The sequence below is a fragment of the Scheffersomyces stipitis genome, chromosome 4 (genome assembly GCF_000209165.1).
Source record: "Scheffersomyces stipitis CBS 6054 chromosome 4, complete sequence".
NCBI classification, from domain to species: Eukaryota; Fungi; Ascomycota; class Pichiomycetes; order Serinales; family Debaryomycetaceae; genus Scheffersomyces; species Scheffersomyces stipitis.
This window is the reverse complement of record NC_009044.1, coordinates 23460-46507: the sequence shown is the minus strand read 5'-3', so window position 1 is coordinate 46507 and position 23048 is coordinate 23460. Positions and strand designations below refer to the sequence as shown.

The window sequence follows — 23048 nt, the reverse complement described above, 5'->3', positions numbered from 1 at the left end:
TGATTCAGTAGAAGCAAATACGGGGTACACAATAGATACACTGCTGATAGCCCTCCTCGTTTAGCCTGTATGCTTAGGAATGCCGTGGCTTATCGTATTGTTTGTCCCAGAGATCCCGGAACCGGTCTCTAGCAGGCTTTGAAAATGATGATATCAGTGGACAGGAATGGTCCCACCACAACCGAAGAGTCTTCAAGTTAATTTTGCAATAAATTCAAAGCGTGGATACAGAGGTGAGCGAAGGAAGACTTAGAGATAAGGTCAAGAAAGTGGTTGATGTAAGTTGGTACACGACAATTACCATAATTCACCCTTGACAATTTCGTCATCATCATCATGCGAACAACAGTTTCTTGGCTGTCGTCTCCGCAAAGCCTGAGCCAGAGACAATGAACTGATCTGATAAGGACCTTCAATGCAGAAGTGTTACGAGAAAGTAACTATCTTCTCCACCATTAGAGATTCTTCGACTACGGTTGTCATGAAAAAACTCTCACTGAGGGGTCGTTATCATGAGATAGTACGATAAATTGGCTACGAAAAAGTTGTATATGCAAAGCGTACACAGAGACAGTTAAGAACTCGTAAATGAAGAATCTCACGTTTGTATCCAAACGTTTGTTTGTCGTTTGTTTACTACGGACTACGGGAAGCACATATCCACTGGGGAGGGTTTTTCTACGTTGGCCAAACACAAGCAAAGAAACTGTCACAAAACAGAAAAATTCGTGGCCGAGTTCAAGGAAAGTCTATGCAGCCTTATCTGGTAAGAAAAGATAAGGCCCCATCTAATTATTGGTCCAGTATCCACTATCTAAGTTTAGGAAGGTTACACAAGCGCCTAAAATGAAAATAATGAGAACACAATAACACTGGGAAGGTTGAGAGAATAAACGAATCTGTCGAAATTCAAGAGTATTGTTTGAAACTAAAAAATGCCGTTGCTAGCGTCAGCGACTAAGCCCGATCTGATGAGTCAAGAGTCAAAATCTTAATTAATAAGCTCGATATTGGATATTGATTTTAATGCTATTTCCTCCCAATGAACAATCATTTGTTGATTACACACTTTTCTCATTGGATATCACAGCGCGACTTTGACCTTGCATGTGCTCGGTCCCCAAGTACCCCATAAGGAAATACGCTTTCTTTTGTTTACGTCGGCCAAACGTCATTGGTCGTTTCAGTTCAGATACCCAAATCTGTTTGCTGGTCGCCCGGTTCCGGTTGATGAGTATAGACAGGAACTACTTCTTAATGGTAATGCTGATTGCCTTCAACCGTAATCGCTGGCTCTGCCGATACCTGCACACAGCTTATCAGTAAATTGGTAGTAATTGGGTCGGTGCGGCTTGGGTTCAACAGTATGCAGTGACTAGATTCGACCGTTGCTGATGGAGCGATTTCATTGGCCGATGATAAACGATTATACCGGCTGCTAACAAAACACGACAAGAAACTTCACATTTGTGGAATTGCAGTTGCAGGCAATTTAGGCATGTACCCAATGAAAAATAATGCAAGCAGAGCAAATAAGGCAATATCTCCTGCCATATGAAATATTTGAGCCTACCCTACAAATATAAATACCAAGCAAGTCCTATTATTACCTACAATTGCAAGAGGAGATTTTCTTCTGTTTCTTTCTTTGTCTTTGTTCTCTAGCAAATCCTTTCGTAACTAACGTTGTTTTTCTGACGTACACATCAGATCTCGACTACAGGTCTCATAATAACATAGATCTCACTTGTATCCAGATCGGTCTCAAGTTGTCGATCGAGCTACAACCCAATTGCACTATACGCATAGATTCTCACTACAGTAGCCAAACAAAGGTTAGTCAAAAGATACCCTTATATACACAAAATGTCCGCCAACTTCACAGGTGAAGACGGTGGTAACGTCTTTACCGACGACTTGAACTCCCAGTTCGACAAAGCCGACACTGTCTGGATCGGAATTGCCTCCGTTTTGGTGTGGATCATGATTCCAGGTGTTGGTCTCTTGTATTCCGGGATATCAAGAAAGAAGCACGCATTGTCGCTTATGTGGGCTGCTATTATGGCTGCCTGTTTGACCGCTTTCCAGTGGTTTTTCTGGGGTTACTCCCTTGTGTTCTCTAAGTCAGGATCTTCTGTTTTCTTAGGTAACTTGGAATTCTTTGGTTTAAAGAATGTCTTTGCTGCTCCAGCCGTCGTCTCTACTGTCCCAGATATCTTGTTCTGCTTGTATCAAGGAATGTTCGCTGCCACCACCGCCATTTTGATGGTTGGTGCTGGATGTGAACGTGCCAGATTGGGACCTATGATGGTCTTCTTGTTCATCTGGTTGACTGTTGTCTACTGTCCAATTGCTTTCTGGACATGGGGTGGTAACGGTTGGTTATTCAACTTGGGTGCTCTTGACTTTGCTGGTGGTGGTCCAGTCCACGAAAACTCCGGTTTCGCTGCTTTGGCCTACTCTTTGATTTTGGGTAAGAGAAACGATCCATTAACCAAGGGTAAGGTTCCAAAGTACAAGCCTCACTCGGTATCTTCCATTGTCTTGGGTACAGTGTTCCTTTGGTTCGGCTGGTTCGGTTTCAACGGTGGATCTACCGGTAACGCTACCATCCGTTCTTGGTACGCTTGTGTTAACACCAATTTGGCTGCTGCCTCTGGTGGCTTAACTTGGATGTTTGTCGATTGGTTCAGAACCGGTGGTAAGTGGTCCACCGTAGGCTTATGTCTTGGTGCCATCGCTGGATTGGTTGGAATCACTCCAGCTGCTGGTTTCGTGCCTGTATACACCTCGGTTGTTTTTGGTGTTGTTCCAGCTATTGTTTGTAACTTCGCTGTCGACTTAAAGGAAGTCTTGCAAATTGATGATGGTATGGATGTGTTTGCCTTGCATGGTATTGGTGGTATCTGTGGTTCCATCTTGACAGGTTTGTTTGCTGCTGACTACGTTGCAGCTGCTGACGGTAGTGTCTACGGCGACCCATCGTTGAGAATTGCCGGTGGTTGGATAAACCACCACTGGAAGCAATTAGGTTACCAACTTGCTGGTTCCTGTTCCGTTGGTCTCTGGTCCTTTGTCGTCACTGCCATCTTATTGTTTGTAATGGACAAGATTCCATTCTTGAGAATTAGATTGCATGAAGACGAAGAAATGTTGGGTACCGACTTAGCTCAAATTGGTGAATTTGCTTATTATGAAGAGGAAGGTAAGAACCCAGAAGAATCTGCATACGTTCTTGAGCCAATTAGATCTACTGATGCCAGAATTGCAAAGTTGAGAGCCACTGCCTCTGCTGGTGCTGAAGCCGAGGAAGCTGCTGCTGCTCCTATTGATGGAACAGTTGCCGATGGTACCGGCTCTGTGAGTCCAGACAATGGTACCGTAAGCGACGGATCCAAAAAGTGAACAACCTCTTAAATCAGCAAAGTGTTCCTCCTAATATCTTTCCTTCTATATTTAATCCTTTGTATATGCAGTTTATCCTTCAATTCTTCTGTCCTATTAAGTTATACATCAATTAATTCACAAAATAATTCTATATTCCGCTAAATATTTACGAACAATGGATTCAGGGTCATGTGTCTGGCTTTGGGGTGCGTGTGCTTAATAATCTAGTAGGTTCATCTGTAAGGCGGACACACTTTATATTTGTACTTGTACTACAACAAATTCCTCCACAATCATAAGAACTTCGCAGCTAAAAACGACCTGCAGTGCTATAGTTGCGAAAAATATTCCGTTGCGAAAAGGTGTAGACAACGGCAATTTTCCCGGACAAATAGAAACAACTTGCATCTTTGAACAGCCTATAGAAATGAAAGCGATGTCAAGAAATTTGTGGGGAAGCCTCGATTTATCCGGCTAGGAGTAGTATTTAACCTACTCTTTGTCATCTGTAGAGTTCGAGTTGAACAGAAACTTTGCTGTCCTTATAGTTATTCCACAGTAGCTGTTCCATTATATATCAAATCATCAAAGCTTGTCTATTATCCTATTTCATTCGCATTTTGGGATGATAGAAGGAAGCTCGCAAAATTTGGAGTCATATGTTGATCAAGATCAAATCGAGCTCAATGACTTGGGTACCCGTGTAAGGGTCGAAAGGAGACCACCTTTCGAATACAAGACGAGTGAGATGGATGTCGCAGTAGATCAGAGATCCCTTGCCGCGTTGGAAATCGAGAAGGAACAACGCCTTGAAGATGGTGACAATGATTTACAGTCTCCTGAAAGTCCTGGCCATATGACTTACACCAATCCTCCAGGGAACTTGTTTCGGGTTATTGTAGCCTGTATTTGGGCATTTAGTTTAGGATGCTCTGATGGTTCTGTAGGAGTGTTGTTAAACTACATTGAAGAACAATATAACATCTCGTATAGTGTTGCATCCATCTTGTGGTTGAGTAATGCGTTGGGGTATATTATTGTGGCCACGCTTGCCTCAACAATTGAGAACAAACTTGGCAGAAAATCTTTGGTTGTAGGCTGTCTTTCGTCGATGCTAATGTATACACTTGTTTCGACTGGACTGAAATATCCATTAATCGTAATTGGGTTCTTTTTCGGTGGAGTTGGAGTCGGCATATGTGTTTCTCAACTTAATGTATTTGTCAGTAGACTTGAAAAATCGTCTACTGCCTTGGGCTACTTCCATGGCAGCTATGGGATGGGTGCCTCTGTATCTCCCTTGATTGCCACAGCCTATGTCGAAGCTGGTATCAAATGGAACTATTTTTACCTCATTTTGTTGGGATTGATGATTATAAATTCAATTACTTGTTACATTGGCTTTGTTAGGGGAGAAGAGGCCTTGAAGCCCTGGTACGCTGTAGAGGAAAGTGGCGATGAAAATGCAGAAGACTCGACTGCCAAACAAAATCTAATGAAAGAAGCGCTTAAAAACCGGATGACCTGGTTAACATCATTCTTCGTATTGTTTTACCAAGGAGCTGAAGTTGCGATTGGTGGATGGGTTACTACCTACTTGCGCGATTACAGAAATAATAAGTCTGCCTCAATAGGTTATGTAGCTTCTGGATATTGGTTTGGAGTGACTTTTGGTCGTCTTGTACTTACTAGATTGATTCATAAAGTAATTGGTGCCAGAAGAGGCAATGTAATTCTAGCTCTTCTAGCGATTTTATTCGCTATCTTGACATGGGCAATACCAAGCTTACCAATAGAAATTCTTGCCATAACACTTGGAGGTATAGCAATTGGTCCTGTTTATCCACTAATGATCACATATGTTGTCCTGGATGGTTTACTTCCTCGGAAAATCCAAGTCATATCAATGACAATTACAACCGCATTTGGTTCCTCTGGTGGAGCCATATTCCCATTCTTGGTAGGATTGGTATCTCAATTTGCAGGAGCTTATATTGTATTTCCGATGTTCATCGCAATGTTTACTTCCGTCATAGTCCTCTGGTTGCTCATTCCAAACACCAACAAGAGAAAAGGATACTTGTCGAAATTCGGCTTCTTAAATCAAATTTGGTAGCTTACAATACATAGATAAAGACATGCATATATTTATGAAATTTAAAAAGACTCGGTATAACAATATATATCTGGAGAATCATTTGCTTTTCTTGCACTATTGCAGTGAATCTTTATAGAATTAGTGAAAGATGGACTTCCACAAGAACAAACAGCCAATGCTTGTGATTGATTTAACTTCATGCTCTGTTTCTGGATAAGAGTAGCAACGTCAGCTCTCTTGAAAACAAATTCTAAACATTCATACATGAGAGTGTTATTGGAAGCTATGGTCGTAGCCTTGCTACCTATTGAGACGTCCAGATGTGTACGGTTATGACTAGAAGAACTGTGATACAAAATATCCATCAACTTTTCATCGTCGACCTCTTCTTCCACTTCCTGGGTAATGTAAATGGTCACGGAAAGATTTATTGAATTTGACAACTGTAGTATCTGTTGCAATTGATCCACAAACCATCTAATATTTTCTTTTTTCTGAATGGACCAAATCAATTTGATCTTGGGATTCATTGGTCTGTGCAAAAAGTCGCTCTTAGAATTCCTAAGGTCTATCTCCTTTAACAAAGCCAAAGCAACTGGAAACACAAATGCCCCACCAGATCCAGCAGCAAGAAATAGGACAGAATCAAATCTCAAGAAATTTTGATGGTTGGCACCATAAGGTCCAGTGAAAGTCACTTTGAGCTTGTGAATTCCCATTTCTCTATTTTCTACTTCGCCATCGTTGTCTTCAAAATTTGACATTTCCACTTCTTCCATCTTCTTCAATTTTGTCATCAAACGCTTGGTGAATCCCTTTTGTTTTCTAACAAGCAACTTCATATTCCCAGATTCTTCCAAACTTGCGATAGTGAAAGGATGGAACTGAAACCTATTGACCTTGGGAACACAAAGATAAATATGTTGTCCTGGCTTCCAGCAGCTCACTCTGGGCAAGAAAATTGTATACCAAGCGGAAGTGGTGTATCCCGCTTCATGAATAGGAATATCTATTGACATCGTATCCTCATCCAAAACTTCAAATGAACACATCCCCTTGGTTGGTGATTTTCTTTTGTGAACGAAACTAATAATGTTGGAAGTAACTCTATCCAATACAACGGAATGAACTGCAATAAGGACTGCTGCTCTATTTCCCAGATTATGGAAAAATGTCATTAACAACATAATGAAGGAAAGTACTCTATGTTGCAAAAGAAAAACATCGAAGGACAAATTTCTTATGAACTTCAAACTTGCCCAAGTCAAAAGGAAGAAACTACAGTACGCCATCATTCCAAAAATTTGAGGTGGAATTAGAATCATTATGACAAAGTCTAACCCTAGCCAATATTTGCAAGCCATAATAAAATGAATTGTAATCATAGTCCACATTATTCTGCCTAACCATAGATGAAGAAACGTTATCCTATCATGCTGCAAACCGCTTATGGACGTTAACAAATCGTTCTTCATAATAGCAAGCATTATAGTTGGCAAGCTTCCGACTGCTACCTTCAGAATTCTCTTGGAAACAACATAGTATCTTGGTAAATAGTCTAAGTCTACAGTTTCCACAAAACAGAAGACGGCATTAATCACTAGAAATAAAGCACCAAGAAGCACCACACTAGGCTGGAAATAAATTGACTTCTTTGTACCTGGAATTTCTAATTTAATACAGCTAGTCCAGATATCCCAAGTCTTTAGGAACTTAAAGTACCCCGGATTGTTCAAAGAATTTTCGGTTCTCTTGGAACGAAGATAAATAGGTATCCAGTGGAAAAGTATTCCATGAAGTATGAGCAAAATTATCGTAATTAAAAATACCAACCATTCGTACTTATTATTTCTACTCTTTTCCACAAAATACTGTACGTCAAAGGGTATCAGAGATGCCATCTTGTCAAACTGGTTTTAGACGTCTTGGATTGTATAAATCTTGGTGAAACAGTTCAGAACTCTTATGTTGGAAAGCAAGAAATAATTATGAGAAATTTCTGGATTTTTAGATACCACCAGAGTTTTTTACCTATTCCAAGTATTATTTATTACCATGTAATATTAATTCATCATTCAATCCATTTTCGGTTGCGTCAAGCAGGCTATTGTCAATAACGTGGGCTTTAGTATATGTTCAGGAGCTTTTGACCTTGTGAACTATTATTAGATTGCCCCTAGAGGTTTGGCAAAGCTTCCTTTACCAAGGATACTTCAGTCTGACTACGTTAAGCCCTTCGGGAATGGAAGCAAGCGGGAAGTATTGGTCGGAAATATCGCGGCTGCAACCTTCAAAAAAATGAGACGGCTTGTAATTGTCGGACATATCGCTATTAAATGAGGAGCAGATATGCAAAATTTATAGGAAGCCTAATGAAGCTTTCTGAATGTAATTTTATTTCCAAAATGGTCCTGGGTAATAGGGATTTTTTAAAATCCAGCGAATCAAAGAGTCCGATCACCGGAGTATCGCCAAGATTTGAAAAATTAATTTCATTTCGCACTTGAGCCTCATGCTGCACGCACAAAACTCTATTTTTTATCTATAAAATCAGTACGAGCAGAAACAGGCAATCCCGAATGCACCGACTTTTTCAACCTATGACGATCACGGCCAGTTTTCGAAATTCGATCATTGTCCTGACGATTCTATCCATAGATGTATTTAATGATAGTCTTTGCGTTTTGTTATATTCACTTTGTAAAACTTCAGAAACTATCAGTTTAATCAATAATCATGAACAAAGTAGTATATATTTTATCCTTCATTTACTATTTAAACGTCTGTGTTGCTAATAATTGGGCCACGTATCCCAAAGTCCCAAAAACCGCATCCATCAACGGATTTGCTGATCCAATTTACGCGTTGTTGCCAGAATGTGCCAAAGAGTGTGTTAAGTTCTCTACTGGTAACACTCCATGCCCATACTGGGATACAGGGTGCTTCTGTGTTATGCCTCAATGGTCTGGACTTGTTGGACAGTGTGTTGCTGAAAAATGCGCTGGTTCTGATGTTGTTGTCGCTACTTCATTGGCTACCTCCTTGTGTTACAGGGTTGGAGCAAACACATGGATGATGCCAGCTTCCATCTCGACTGAACTTTCTGTAGCAGCCGGTGACGCAAAAGAAATTGCTACCACAGATTCAGCTGACTCTCCATCGACTGACTCTCCATCGAGCGATTCCTCCGAAATCGCCAGCTCTTCTGAGGAAAGTTCTGCCGACGAAGCCCCGTCTGCAACTGATGAAGCTACGTCTGCATCTGAAACTGGAAATGATGAGACTAGTAGTACATCAGATGAGACTTCGTCCACTAGTGCAACCTCGGCCGGAAAAGGTGTAAATATCGGTGTTCCAATTGCAATGAGTGGCTTTATCGGATTCCTCTTGTCGATGGCATTCTTCTAAGTGTATGTGTGTAACCAAAATAAATGTATGTTTTTGTCTAGAACAAATTTTTAATGTGAATGTATTTTTGGAGTCAGCATTGCGACTCTTGGCATCCCGGTACTGGTATTTTCACGAACGTTATATTCCATAAGAGCAGAAATAAAAAATATATTCATGCAGCTGCAAATGCGTGAGTCTAAATTTTGGGGGGTATTGTTTTAAAAATGCCCCAAGGCTAAAATCTTGCGTACGAGGTAATTACCGAAGTCGAAATAGTCCACGATCCAATGGAGTAAGTCGGACAATCCAAAAATGGACAGCTTAAGCTCCATTTGTTTCGTTTGTGTCCCATTTGAGAAACGTTCGAGATGTCTAGTTCAGCGGTCGCTAGTATATTAATGGGGCCGACAGTCCACTTTCTCTCGTCGCCTAAGAGGTAATCTCTATACTCATCCTAGTTTATAATCACAATCGCTATGAAGTACTCTTACGCCCTTTCTGCTTTGGCTATGTCTGCTGGAGCCGTTGCTGCTGACACCACCACCGCAGCCGGTGATAACCCCTATGCCACTTTCCCTTCTGTACCAAAGACTGCTACAATCAACGGTTTTGCCGACAGAATTTACGCTTTGTTGCCAGAATGTGCCAGGGACTGTGTTAGGGAGTCCACTGGTAGCACTCCATGTCCCTACTGGGATACTGGATGTTTGTGTGTCATGCCACAATGGGGTGCTGCTGTTGCTCAGTGTTTCGTTGACAACTGTCAAGGAGACGATGTTCATGTCGCCACTTCGTTGGCCATATCTCAATGTTCCTCTGCTGGTGTCTGGGAACCATATTGGATGATTCCTGCTTCTTTGTCTACGGCATTGGACCAAGCTGCGGCCGCCGAAGCCACCACCACTGAAGAAGGTGCTACATCCACTCCAGAAGAAACTACTGTGGATGAAACCACTGCTCCGGAAGAAACTACCGCTCCGGAAGAAACCACTGCTCCAGAAGAGACCACTGCTCCTGAAGAGACCACTGCTCCGGAAGAGACCACTGCTCCGGAAGAGACGACTGCTCCTGAAGAGACCACTGCTCCAGAAGAGACTACCGAAGAAGAAACAACTGCTCCAGAAGAGACTACCGAGGAAGAGACAACTGCTCCAGAAGAAGCCACCACTGCTCCAGAAGAAACCACCGCTGCCGAAGAGCCAACCACTGATGTAACTGAGACCACTGCCTCCGCCGAAGAACCAGAAGAAGAAGATGCTACATCTGCTGCTGAATCTACTCCTGAAGAAGAAGTCACCTCTGCTGCTGAATCTGCTGCTGAAGAGTCTACTGCTGAAGAATCTGCTGCTGAAGAATCTGCTGCTGAAGAATCTGCTGCTGCCTCAACTTCTGCCACAGTTGAGACTACTCCTGAAGTTAGCAGTCAAGTTGGTGGAAGTTCTGCCACTTTGCCTTCCATCATGGTTGCATTTGGTGCCATGGTCGCTGCCATCTTCGTCTAGGAGAGCGGAACCAATAAAACCTTGTCTGGATCTTTTCAACTTCTTCGTATTAGTTCATAGATTTCTTTCTGGTAAATACAATTATCTATGTTTTGTGACCAAAAGTCGAATTAACTAACAGTGTTAATAATAAAATAACTCTTGTCAATGTATTTGAAAGTTAGACAGGAATCATTTTCATGTAGGAGACAGAAAGAATGAGGTGTTGTGGTTTGTCGTCTTCCTGCATACGGATCGGGCTGAAGTCTCAGAACTTAGCTGGTACTCGTTAGCTTGGGGCCAAAATCATAGTGATGACTCAATGGGAAGTCGAAGGTACTTCATATGTCCTTTACTTCAAAAATGAATCAGAATTTATTTGATATTCTTAATTCTAAATGACTTCAGAAATTTTGCTGACGGGAGGTTTTCGGATAAAACATATTAATCTTCGCAACCTAATCAATAATGCAAAAATAGCCACTATTGATAAATGTACCCCTCTAGTTCAAATAAAGCTTCTAGGTATTCTGATTTTCTCCTTCAGCCATAAGTGTTCATCGAATGTGAACTACATGAGATTGCAAGTTAGGCCTCGGAAAGTTAACTAGCCCTCGGAATAAATATATTGGTGCGCTTAGTAGTTTTGCACGATGGCACGAATAATCTTGCACTGCTCGAGCGGATTAAAGGTGGAGGACGACAAGGCAAATTTTGGATAATGTTGCTCCTTCTTGGAACTGACATTAAATAAATCTAACAATATTAACATAGCTATCATGCAAAATATAGTTGTTCTTTGATTTAACATTCAATTGAGAGACCGGCAAGATTGGATCCCGCACAATATTAATTCCGTAGTCTAACTTGCAATCTCATGATACCAATTGTAACAAATTCCATTGTGCTAATTACCCAGCAGCCGACGGCACATAGTTCCCTACCCCACCAAATTTCGTTGTGAGACTTCCCCCTCGCTCGTTTCTGGGGAAATCTTGTAGTTTTATCTAAAAAAAACTCCAAAGCAATTGACACCAACAAGACAGCATGATTCAATTGAAAGGAAAGGTTGCATTGATCACAGGTGGAAGTGCTGGGCTTGGTGCAGCTGTGGCTCGGCAATTGGCCTCCGAAGGGGTTGACTTGGCAATAAACTACTGCCATTCACAAGACAGAGCCAGTGCACTTGCCAAAACGCTTGCATCTGAATTCAATGTCAAAACTGTCATCCTCCAAGGTGATGTTTCCGAAAATTCTGTTCCCGAAAAGTTGGTGCTGGAAGCTGTGGCCCAGTTGGGACATCTCGATATTGTCATCTCTAATGCTGGTTGGACAAAGATGGTACCATTTGATGATATTGATCTGCTCGACGATGAGCTCTGGGACGGCTGCTTCTCCAACAACGTCAAGTCACACTTTTATCTATTCCGGGCTGCCAAGAAGGTATTTGACAATAATGAAGAGGGTGGAACTTTCATTGTTTCTGCCTCAGTAGCTGGCAGAATGGTCTACGGCTCAAGTATTCCTTACGCTGTCAGTAAAGCTGCATTGATCCATCTTGTCAAGATTCTTGCAAAGACTCAAGGTCCCAAAGTTAGAGTACATGCGGTTTGTCCGGGTTTGTTGTTGACCGACTGGGGGAAAAGATTTCCACAGGACCGTATCGATAAGTCAAAGCAGATTTCTCCCATCAATGCAATTCCTGATGTTGAGGAAACAGCGGCTCAATTTGTGTTGCTATCAAAGCTTGCTACTTCTACTGGCTCGATCGTAGCCCAGGATGCGGGCATCTCTCTATAGATAATCTACTAGAAGCACATCCCAATGAAATGTAAAAGTAATGAAAGAGAAAGCACCTTCTAAAAATGGATTCCGATAACAGATTAGAGATTGTGTTTTTCATTCCTAAAACATTTGTGCCTTATAAGATTATAGTTTCTACACAAACTAGACTCTTAGTGCAGAGTTGATATATCGTCTTGTAATTCCTAGACAATAATGGGTAGTGAACCCTAGAAATCTGTAAGAATAGCCAATGCAAAGCTATTTCTACTCTACCCTCACGACTATGAGTATAAATGTACTTCCTTGTATGTGCCCACGGTGAATGATGGCATACGGATTAAGCCTTCCAAATTGTATACCCACAAATATACAACTCAATTGTTATCTCAATCACAATCTCCTTATTTTGTGATTGCTATGAAGTGATGAAATGTTATCTCAAAATATTTTTCCGAAAATCTCCCAGAAAATTTATTAAAATAGACACATACCTACCCCACCACTACCATAGATACTTTCAATACTTAATATGGAAGGCCGTTACGCCGTACAAAGTTAGTAGGCTCCCCCACATCGCATTGTTTTTCGCATCGATGCCCCCTCCCCCACCAAACTCTATCGAACATAAAATGGAGATATAATGGTAGGTCTTCATCAAATATTCAAATTTGCTTGTATTCTTTTCTTATACTGTTCAATAATCGAAATCTACAATGGGTTATCCAGATACTTTTCAAGGGTTTGCCGTAAATGACACCTCCAAATGGAGTGAAGTTGAGAAGATGGACTTTAAGCCAAAGACATTCGGTCCTCTTGATATCGACATAAAGATCAAAGCATGCGGGGTTTGTGGTTCAGATGTCCACACTGTCACTGGAGGTTGGGACCAGCCAAGATTGCCAGTAATTGTTGGTCACGAAATTGTGGGTGAAGTCGTCAAAGTTGGAGACAATGTTTCCCTGTTTAAAATCGGTGATAGAGTAGGAATGGGAGCCCAGGCTTGGGCCTGCTTAGAATGCGATGTCTGCAAGAATGGCGATGAAATTTATTGTCCAAAATGGGTCGATACGTATAACGACGTTTATCCAGATGGCTCATTGGCGTATGGGGGTTACTCTTCGCATGTCAGAGTACATGAGCACTTTGCATTCCCAATTCCTGAGGCATTGTCTACAGAAGGTGTGGCTCCAATGCTTTGTGCTGGTATCACAACATATTCTCCCTTGGTAAGAAATGGAGCTGGTCCAGGTAAGAAAGTTGGTGTTGTTGGTGTAGGCGGCTTGGGCCACTTTGCTATAATGTGGGCAAGAGCCTTGGGCTGTGAGGTCTATGTGTTCTCCAGGTCTTTGTCTAAGAAGGATGATGCCATAAAGCTTGGAGCAGATCATTATATTGCAACTGGAGAAGAAAATTGGAATGAGCCATATAAATACAAGTTGGATTTGATATTGAGTACAGCTAATTCGAACTCGGGCTTCGATATGGGTGCATACCTCTCAACTTTGAGAGTCCATGGGAAGTACATCGCCTTAGGATTGCCGGAGGACGATTTCAAAGTTTCCCCAGAAAGTCTTCTCAAAAATGGTTGTTTCGTTGGTTCATCTCATTTGGGTAATAGACAAGAAATGATCGATATGTTGAACTTGGCAGCAGAAAAGGGGATTGAAGCATGGTACGAAGCTGTTCCGATAGGAAAGCAAGGTATCAAGGAAGCCTTGGAAAGATGTCAATCTGGCAAGGTGAAGTATAGATTTACCTTGACAGATTATGAGAAGCAATTTGAATAGATTATTAATTACTGATTGAAATCCTTTTCCAATGTAGAGTAACTTGATAAAGCATGTCTCTACTGATTTCTGAAAGGCAGAGAGTGAAAGTGTTAAAGCAATCGAACCGTGTTCTGAACAGAATATTATTAGAGAAGAAATTTGAACTTACTATGGTGTCTTTCGGTAGAAAAAATCTGTCAAAATTTTTTTGAATGGGGCGTTGATAATGATATCCTTTTGAATTTTGTTTGCTCTCGAGGCTCCAATTAGATATCATTCTTCAAATACGTCCTTTTCTTCTAGAATTTCTGAAAGGAAGTTTGGGACATTAATGAAGCTTCTGGTTTGCATTTCAATATATTTGAATTTAATCGAATTTTCGCTGTACAAATTCAGTTCCACTTCATACAATTGCAATCAACAAAAGAACCATTCCAAGCCTCGTTTCTCAGAGTGTTTCCTTCAACCAAGTGTTCCTGATTGCCAAATATTGCAAAATGTCGGTTGAAATCCTATTGCTACTCGTTTTCTCTGGAGGTCCTTCATTTGTTCCTGACAATCTTACTTCCCGCTCCGAGTCTCAGATCACTGGTACCTTTTCTGAAAATGGCCCAGCTGAATAATTTCAAAGCACAGTTGCATTTTGTTTGGATGAATGGCTAAGTTTGTCTAAAAAGGTGAATCTACTGAACGCCGTATTACAGCCACTTGATTGCATGCATAATCTTCTGGGAGTTTGCTAGTATTATTCGTATCGGATCACAAAGTGATATCTACGGAGTATTCAATTATGCTATTCTGCTAGCGCATGCATTGTTTGATAGACATACTTCGAAGAAATCTTCTGAATATGCAGAGAAACTTGGAAAATATTTGAAATCTCGTTATAATGCTTACGCTAAATAGTTTGTATTCCAATACTACTTTATATTAATTTGGTGCAAGAAACCTTTCGGTGCTTCTTTATTTATGTGAACTAAATAGTGTCGTCACATCTGACCTTGTTGGACTTCCACTGATCATTCTCTATACCTTAGAGGAAGATTCAAAATATGCAATAAATAGGTTTGGAATTTCAAGTAATGCATGCTATTTCGTATTTCACGTTGGAATTGCTATTCGTACAAATTCGGTGTAACAGATAATACCCTAGTGTTCATACGAAGTACCCACGAAGAGTCAAGAAATCAAAATTACGGTGAATGAACTTTAACCTTCCCATAAAATCCAACTAGCACATTATCTCTCAATAAAGGAGTCGATTAATTTCCCAGCGGATAATACACTTCAATTGCAATTTCTTGAACTAGGACATATTTTGATGGGGGATAAATAGATGTATGTGACCCAATTCAGGCTTAATGTTAGTTCCGGATTGTTTAAATTGTTGCTATTTCTGTCAGGAAACGTTGGAAGCTTTCGAGATTTTTGTAATGATTCAAAGGAAATGGTGAGAAGATGTTAGAACCATACTCAAACTTCGATTTGGAAAGTTGCTATATACCTGCTCCCTGTAGTACTGCATAAAGAACTTCTTTAGATTCCTCGCTTGTTGAATGCAGTTTCAAGACAAACAGCAGGAATTTCTTGTCTTGTTGAAGATTATATGACTTTGTACTGCGGAGCATCTTTTGTCAATGTGTATGATTCGTAAGTACTTGTCTTAGTCAACTCTCTGGGCACAAATTTTGCCAACCCTGAGGAAGTATTGGAAGAAAACCGGGACCCTCCCTTACAATTATTCTTCCACCTAATAGTGCTAATAACTGAAGCAATCTCAGATAGTCTTGGCGGGAATACCCAATAAGACGTTCTTCCAAGTCTTCCCCTGTTAAAGTTTTAAATAGTGTAGATTATATATTGTATGACTAAACAAATTCTTGTGCGTGAGTACGCTTTCAGAGTTGTCTCTATTGCAGCGAGAGTTGGAAACAATACTGCCTAGTGACATCAACTGGTTTGTTTAGTGATGGTGTTCCATATAAAGCTTTCCCAACTCCATAAATCATCTTAGTACCACATCGTACATCATGCGCTATACTGTAATCATCTATGTGGTACAAAAGATCTAAGTTAACAACACTTCTTGCATTTCTTAGTGCTATATGATGAACGGGGATCAACAGATTGTTAGTGGCCTCTTTATTATTGCTTGATTTTGATTACTCGTGCTTCTTAAAGAAATTGAAAAATAGTGTACCTGGAATCTTCTTCTTGTGGTCTCTAGATTCTCCCATGAATACCAAAAATTTTCCAAGAAGGACAAAGGATAAGCGGTTGAAAAATTCTCTCAAATCACAGGCTTGCAAAAAAAGTGAACTTGTAGTAGAATCATTAGGTAATGCTCAAAAATATTATTCTTTTCGCATCCAGCTTTTAACCGCCTCGCAAACTTCCGGACCAAGTGGAATTATCACTTTGGATTTTTAAGCACAACTTCTAGGGATGGGATTGGGGGGCGCGGATTTGATTATGTTGGTGGTGTTGTCTGCCTGGTTGGCAACAAGATTTGATCAAAATATTCATTTTATGATTGGCAATTGTATCCCCTTCGTATTGGACGATTTCTTTAATGACTGTGTTAGTAAATATTGATCTACATTCACAATTTATCAAATTAAAAGTGGTGCATTGTTATTCTGTTACTGTCTCGAGTTATCTTGTTGGGCTCTGAAACCTTGTCTAACTTTCTCGTATAATTGCTGGTCAATCTAAGAATTCTTCTTGTTTAACATTTAATTTCGTTGCATGACTGCGGAAGGTTGTATTTAAGCACAAAAAATACTCGTTGATACCACCACTATATGCAGCAACCTATGGTATACATATGGGTTGCTATACTGCATTGATATTCTCATTGGTTTTTATGAGAGTCTGGATGATGAGACGGATCCAAAGGAAGGCTAAAATAATTGAAAGCGGTGTTTCTCAATCTGAACTAAAATTGAAGCACTTTTGTTCTTTTGAAGATTTGGCTGATCTACTGAACGTTAATTTGTCTATGGCCTCAGGAATTCCTTGGTTATGTTGAAAATCGAATTATTTTTTAATCTTCACGTTTATTTTCTAGTGTTAGTTGCTAGGATTGCATGTATATTAAATTTTATTTACTTTAGTTGAAGACAGGACACCAATGGTTCTTCTACAAACCTCGTAGTAGTATGATACTGTACGCTCTTTGATCCATTTTCCCAAATGAGATTGATATTCAGTAGTGTTGAAGAGTTAGTCACGTATCTACTATAATAAAAAACTAGCTTTCAATAATTCGTGTGTAAGATGCAAATTATTCTTAACGAGGAACCTACTGTAACAATAGTATTCAAATCTAATATGCAATTGTTTGTTTAAATTTTTATTATGGGGTATATGAGAACAAATGTAGGTAAATGAATATTAGGGAGTTATTCTCGTGTGGTGAATAAGCAATTATTTTCAATGTATTAATGAAGGGGTTGACAGCTGGTATTTTTTTTGATTCAGGAACGGCCCTATGGTGACTACATATTATAGACAACATTTTCTTGTCGTAAATAGGAATTGCTGTTATGGATGGAGCTTCCTCGCTATTTCTCCTTTTGTGTTGCCACATTTGAATGAACAAGCATTTCTATTTGAAATGTTTGAGGGGCTTAGGAAGCGCTCGGACCATTCCGGTACATTCAAGCGGTGAGGAGTGCAGCATTTCCGAGGCAAGTTGTGCCATCGCATCGTTTGAACATATAAGAGCAAAATTAAGTACAGAAGGGCTCGCATGTACTTCCTCATTAGCTCCTCTCTCAATTCTTTCTCTATGCGGATAGACTTACCACGGAAATTGGATTTTCATATGGCTACAATATTTCATGATTACTACAGGATCTGCGAGTCTGGAGGGGTATCCACAACGTTCTGAAACGTAATAGAAATCCAATTCTATAGATCTTCATCTAATATTTTAGTACATCTTAATAAGTAAAATCGGTTCTCCAATTTATGAGCCATTCTGAATAATCGTAGCCCCGTAACTGAAAAAATGGTCTACCAAGACTGTCAAACAAGTATAGAAGTTTAATAAGCAGGGGAACGTCAAATACGATCCGTTGCCGAGACACCCCGAGTTTGACATAATATTTTTACCACAAAAATAACTCTGAATGTGGGGTTATTATCTACATTGTTAACTTTGCAGCAACACATTAAAAGGAGTCGAGACATGCATCTTTGACCTTCCATTGATATTGCAGCTTAATATCACAAAGAACTCAACAATTACTAAGTTCCCCGGACATAACCCCACAATTTGTTCAGATTGATAGGATACACTTTTGTTTAAGTAGAACTGCATTCAACAACTCTTGGTAGTATAAAAGTAGAACTATATTTCTTTCATATTCAAACAGCTTGAATGTATTCATCAAAATAAACTCATCAAAATGAAGCTTGAATTTACTACTGCCCTCCTTGCCCTCTCTGGCATTGTAGCTGCTAATCCTATCTCGAAAAATAACAAAAAACATCATTCCGCTCCACCACCAACTCTTAATGAACTTGCTGTTGCTGCTGGAAAGATGTACTTTGGCACTGCTACCAACCAGGAGCAATGGTCTAACAAAGAATACACTGAGTTAATGCTCGAACAATTCGGTTCTATGACTCCTGCAAATGTTCAAAAGTGGATGTACACTGAACCGGAACAAGGCGTCTTTAATTACACTGCTGGTGATGAATTCGCTAACTACGCATTGAAGAACAAGAAAGTTCTTTTGTGTGATACTCTTGTTTGGCATCAACAGTATCCTTCTTGGTTAGATGAAAAGACATGGACCAAGAAGGATTTGCTTAATGTAATTTATCAACACGTCTATAATGAAGTGAAACACTTCAAGGGTAGATGTTTTTCTTGGAATGTTGTCAACGAAGCTTTGAACGAAGATGGAACTTGGAGACAATCACTCTTCTACAACGTTACTGGTACTGATTACATTGAAACTGCTTTCCTTGCTGCTTCTGCCGCCGATCCAAGAGCTCAACTTTACTACAATGATTACAATATCGAATATCCAGGTCCAAAGTCAGCTGCAGTAGAGAATATGGTCAAATGGCTTAGGAGCAAGCACGTGAAAATCGATGCTGTTGGTCTTGAATCTCATTTCATTGTTGGACAGGCAGCAACTGAAGCTCAGCAGCAGCAGCAGATGCAATCATACATTGATTTGGGTGTTCAAGTTGTTGTTTCGGAACTCGATGTTAGATTTGAAACTCTACCACCTACTGAAGCTGGTCTTGCTCAACAAACTGTTGACTACCAAGCCTCTATTAACGCTTGTATTAAGGTAGGAAAGCAATGTATGGGTATCTCGGTTTGGGACTTTGATGATGAGTACTCGTGGATTCCAAGTTCCTTTGCTGGTCAAGGTGATGCTGATTTGTGGTACGCAAACTTTACTACAACTCCAGCTTACACTGGAGTTGTTTCTGCCCTTGAAGCAGGTGCTCTTAAGAAGCACATCTTTTAAAAGTTCTTGGATATATCCTGGTTCACTTTTTTATTTTGATATATCAGATTACATTTCGTTGCCAAGAGTACCTAGTGCCATTTCTACTGGGCTTCTTTTCTGTTCACTGGAGTATGAAATGTTCATATAAGTCCTAGTTATTATTTCATATATAGGAGAACTTTCAGATTCATAGAATTTAAATACAATTTTTCTTATGTTATTATTATTATTATTATTATTATTATTATTATTATTATTATTATAATTATTATTATCTGCAATTTCTATTCAGTTTGGCAAAGTTATTAATAACTACTTTCCCCAATTGAAAATGTAAACCACCATTCTTGTGGTTTCAGCTATAACAGGGAGTGTATCTATTATGGAATGTGTTTGAAGTAGACAACACGATACATAAATTTCTTGCAGATTCTAAGGTTGACGCGTTTGAGGCGTCTCTTAAATACTCTAGGATTAATATCCACGTGTTATCTTCTGACCAAGGACCATGTGCCCATATTTCAAATGTTTATGATTTGTGTATTAAGATTTTGTAAGACTCAAAGATGAAGACATGATTACTTGAATGAGGGCAATGGAATAGTACTTTTGGAGCAGGTGTAATTTTTTGCAGCAATTCTTTATTTTGTAGTATTTTTCGCATTCTTTCCAGAGAGACAGTTAGTCCGTATTGTTCAGGAATTGAGAAGGGTTACAAAAGCAAGGAAAAGTTAAGATTGTAAGAATATGGATATATAATGACATTTATTATTGATAGCATGATGTAGGATTAGTGTGAAAGTGATATTGTTGTATTGTGTTGAGTTGTAGTGGTGTGGAGGGAGAATAATCTATTTGGAATCACATGACCAAAATGATGAATATGTAATAATATACAGTCTATATTGCACAGATGTGCGTGTATGGATCTTGCATTGGAAACCATTATTTCAAAGATCCTGTATCTTGTTTTCCATCAGTCTTGTGAAATATCCTGAAATCTATAAAGGAGAGGAAATTTCAGTGAAATAAGCCGAGTACGTTGGATGGGAGTTAATTCATTCATCACCATGAATTTATTTATATTATCATTATTCTTATTCTCATTGCAGTCTTTTGGACATCCTGTGATTTCAGGTGATGATTCCTCAGACTCAAGCTTGAATTCTGAACTGTTAGACAGCAATCGCACCTATGTAACTACTGCTGATGATGCAGCTATTGAGGGAGTTATGATACCTTGGACATATCAACAATATATTGATAGTGGAGGTATTGTTCCAAATGATTTGAACCATGCCGAATTGTTAGCTCAGTCTTTGTCAGAATCAGAAACTCTGGCTTCTTCAGCAAATTCATATCAAACTGTTGATCCAATAGCAACCGCTGCGGCTGCAGATATGCTAGCTTGTTATCAAGAGATCGTAAAGCTTATCCTGGTTATATTGTAGGGCATATCATTTTATTGCCGCCTTTGGGACTATCGTGTATAAGCTGAATAATACTGGAAATGCCAGGCTTTGATGACGAATAGTGTAAAATCGGTCTCATCCAATTGCACGTTAGCCCTCGAAATTTTCAGAACCCCCAATGCGAAGTAATCATCCTTGCTTAAGTGAAATTAGTCTCAACCATTCATCTTGGCGTGGGGTAAGTTTGTGAATGGAATTGGGATCTATTCATAGAGGTCTTATTTCCCCTTCTCTTTTCTAAATACCATTTTTTCTTTCTTGTAATATGGAGAATAACTATGCAAAATAAGGTAATCAATTTGCTATCTTACATTATAAATTTAGACAATATGAACCGAACTACCAAGCTGACAAAGCGATCAGTACAACAGGTTATGAGCCCTTATTTGTGTTGGTTTGGATTTATAATTTTGTTTTTTTTGACATTTTACTTAATTCAAAGGTTGCATAGTATCCACCGGAGAATCCAGAATTTTGAACCACAAAATATTGACTTAAAAGTAGTGAATTAGAGTATGCATGCTGCATTTTTCTTCAGTCGACTCTAGAAGACACTTATATATGTCGCATTCATGCGGGAGACTATCCTTCAACAAAGCTCTCACTTTTAAAGTCTGTCTGACCACAGAATACTGCCAGAAAGGCTCTTTGTGCTTGCCGGTGAATAGCAATGTCATATGGCAAAGGGATAAATCCTTTGCCGATGACTTAAATGTACAACGGAGTGTACTTGTAGACAGTAGAGTAACCTCGTTGTTAGATCTGTTGAGATTAAGCTATAGTTTTCTGATTTCTTTGTGTCACACGACTCATGCCAACTATCATTTAGGGGAGATTTACATTTCTTGGACTGAAGTGCTGGTAACACCTAATAAAGTGTTTGTGAAATAGTCTGAAGAGTCTACTCTGTGGTGTTAAGACCTCTTGTTCTGGTTTTGGATAGATTTGTTTTAGGAGAGTATAGTGTTTAGGAGTACAATTATCCTGAAGTGAGATGCATTGCAATGTACTCTAATTGTGGAACTATGTACGCTTCGTAAAATTTTTTTTCCACTTTTTTTCTTTCAAAGTATTGTAGCTTTGACTAGTCGTTAGATTAAATAGGTGAGTTTCATAAAATGCCGCAACATAATTCAAAATTTGCCTTGTTGTCTTCCAACTTTACTCTGCCGAGTAGTGAAAGATTATTTGTGTCATCGTGCAAAATTCAAATAGGCCACCTACAATATTAGTTCCAAGAGTCATGAAAAATTCCGAGGTCTTACTTGCAATTTCATGGGAACGATTGTATATGGAATTGCACCAAAGTCTTCTTTATTTTGCATTCTCTTGATGTTTAAATTCATAGTTAAGCCATAGTTAATTTTCGCACTATGTTCACCAAAAGCGGCTCATTCGGCCGTCGGGCGACTGAAATAAACATTCCGAAGGCTACGGAGAGAAGTTGCATGAAACCGACTTTTTATTGTGAATTCTCAACTCAATTGTGTAGTTGTGAGGCTGCTATACGTTCACTAATGAGGCGGGCACGGGCTTAAATTACAACATGAAAAGTGATTGTTGTAATGGTGAAACTCACTGTAATTGAGTTTCTATGACCACAAGTTGAATATGTATACATAGTAGCCAGTGTGAAAATTCGTTGTGAAAGTTCCTGAAATCTATAAAGGAGAGGAAATTTCAGTGAAATAAGCCGAGTACGTTGGATGGGAGTTAATTCATTCATCACCATGAATTTATTTATATTATCATTATTCTTATTCTCATTGCAGTCTCTTGGACATCCTGTGATTTCAGGTGATGATTCCTCAGACTCAAGCTTGAATTCTGAACTGTTAGACAGCAATCGCACCTATGTAACTACTGCTGATGATGCAGCTATTGAGGGAGTTATGATACCTTGGACATATCAACAATATATTGATAGTGGAGGTATTGTTCCAAATGATTTGAACCATGCCGAATTGTTAGCTCAGTCTTTGTCAGAATCAGAAACTCTGGCTTCTTCAGCAAATTCATATCAAACTGCTGACTCAACAGCAACCACAGCCACTAAGGATAACGTTAGATTATTGCCAAGAGGTCATAAAGCTTATCCAGGTTATTATGTAGGGTTTTATCATCTTGTTTCCGCAGGTTTATACCATTGGGTCTATCATGTTGAAGCTGAATATTACTGGAAATGC

The 23048-nt window shown here is 39.5% G+C and overlaps 8 protein-coding genes across 8 annotated transcripts; 7 read left to right on the top strand and 1 right to left on the bottom strand. All coding sequences in view use genetic code 12, as the record gives it.

Moving 5' to 3' along the window:
- The first annotated feature begins 1665 nt into the window (after positions 1 to 1665).
- On the top strand, positions 1666 to 3494 carry MEP2 (ammonia permease). The gene has a single exon (XM_001384268.1). It carries the CDS (start codon positions 1867 to 1869, stop codon positions 3403 to 3405), a length of 1539 nt encoding a protein of 512 aa, XP_001384305.1. The 5' UTR covers positions 1666 to 1866; the 3' UTR covers positions 3406 to 3494.
- Positions 3495 to 4243: 749 nt separating this feature from the next.
- Positions 4244 to 5503, top strand: PICST_58946 (major facilitator superfamily; the record flags this gene model as incomplete). The annotated part of the gene is made up of 1 exon (XM_001384267.1): positions 4244 to 5503. The coding sequence occupies one exon, from the start codon at positions 4244 to 4246 to the stop codon at positions 5501 to 5503; it is 1260 nt and encodes a 419-aa protein (XP_001384304.2).
- A 41-nt stretch (positions 5504 to 5544) lies between these two features.
- FRE4.1 (Ferric reductase, NADH/NADPH oxidase transmembrane component (7 domains)) lies at positions 5545 to 7386 on the bottom strand (the record flags this gene model as incomplete). Its single annotated transcript, XM_001383930.1, has 2 exons — positions 5545 to 5735; positions 5790 to 7386. The coding sequence occupies 2 exons, from the start codon at positions 7384 to 7386 to the stop codon at positions 5545 to 5547; spliced, it is 1788 nt and encodes a 595-aa protein (XP_001383967.2).
- An 835-nt stretch (positions 7387 to 8221) lies between these two features.
- On the top strand, positions 8222 to 8692 carry PICST_44609 (putative glycosyl phosphatidylinositol protein; the record flags this gene model as incomplete). Its single annotated transcript, XM_001384266.1, has 1 exon — positions 8222 to 8692. A coding segment is annotated over one exon (471 nt), but the record flags the coding sequence as incomplete, so codon positions are not given.
- Positions 8693 to 9384: 692 nt separating this feature from the next.
- On the top strand, positions 9385 to 9777 carry PICST_45074 (repressed by TUP1 protein 5; the record flags this gene model as incomplete). Its single annotated transcript, XM_001384265.1, has 1 exon — positions 9385 to 9777. A coding segment is annotated over one exon (393 nt), but the record flags the coding sequence as incomplete, so codon positions are not given.
- Positions 9778 to 11403: 1626 nt separating this feature from the next.
- On the top strand, positions 11404 to 12156 carry DHK2 (Granaticin polyketide synthase putative ketoacyl reductase 2; the record flags this gene model as incomplete). Its single annotated transcript, XM_001384264.1, has 1 exon — positions 11404 to 12156. One exon carries the CDS (start codon positions 11404 to 11406, stop codon positions 12154 to 12156), a length of 753 nt encoding a protein of 250 aa, XP_001384301.2.
- Positions 12157 to 12854: 698 nt separating this feature from the next.
- Positions 12855 to 13928, top strand: ADH7 (NADPH-dependent alcohol dehydrogenase; the record flags this gene model as incomplete). Its single annotated transcript, XM_001384263.1, has 1 exon — positions 12855 to 13928. One exon carries the CDS (start codon positions 12855 to 12857, stop codon positions 13926 to 13928), a length of 1074 nt encoding a protein of 357 aa, XP_001384300.2.
- A 4532-nt stretch (positions 13929 to 18460) lies between these two features.
- XYN1 (Glycoside hydrolase, family 10 Endo-1,4-beta-xylanase precursor (Xylanase) Exoglucanase/xylanase precursor) lies at positions 18461 to 20133 on the top strand (the record flags this gene model as incomplete). The annotated part of the gene is made up of 2 exons (XM_001384262.1): positions 18461 to 19382; positions 20090 to 20133. The coding sequence occupies 2 exons, from the start codon at positions 18461 to 18463 to the stop codon at positions 20131 to 20133; spliced, it is 966 nt and encodes a 321-aa protein (XP_001384299.1).
- Between the last annotated feature and the right edge of the window lie 2915 nt (positions 20134 to 23048).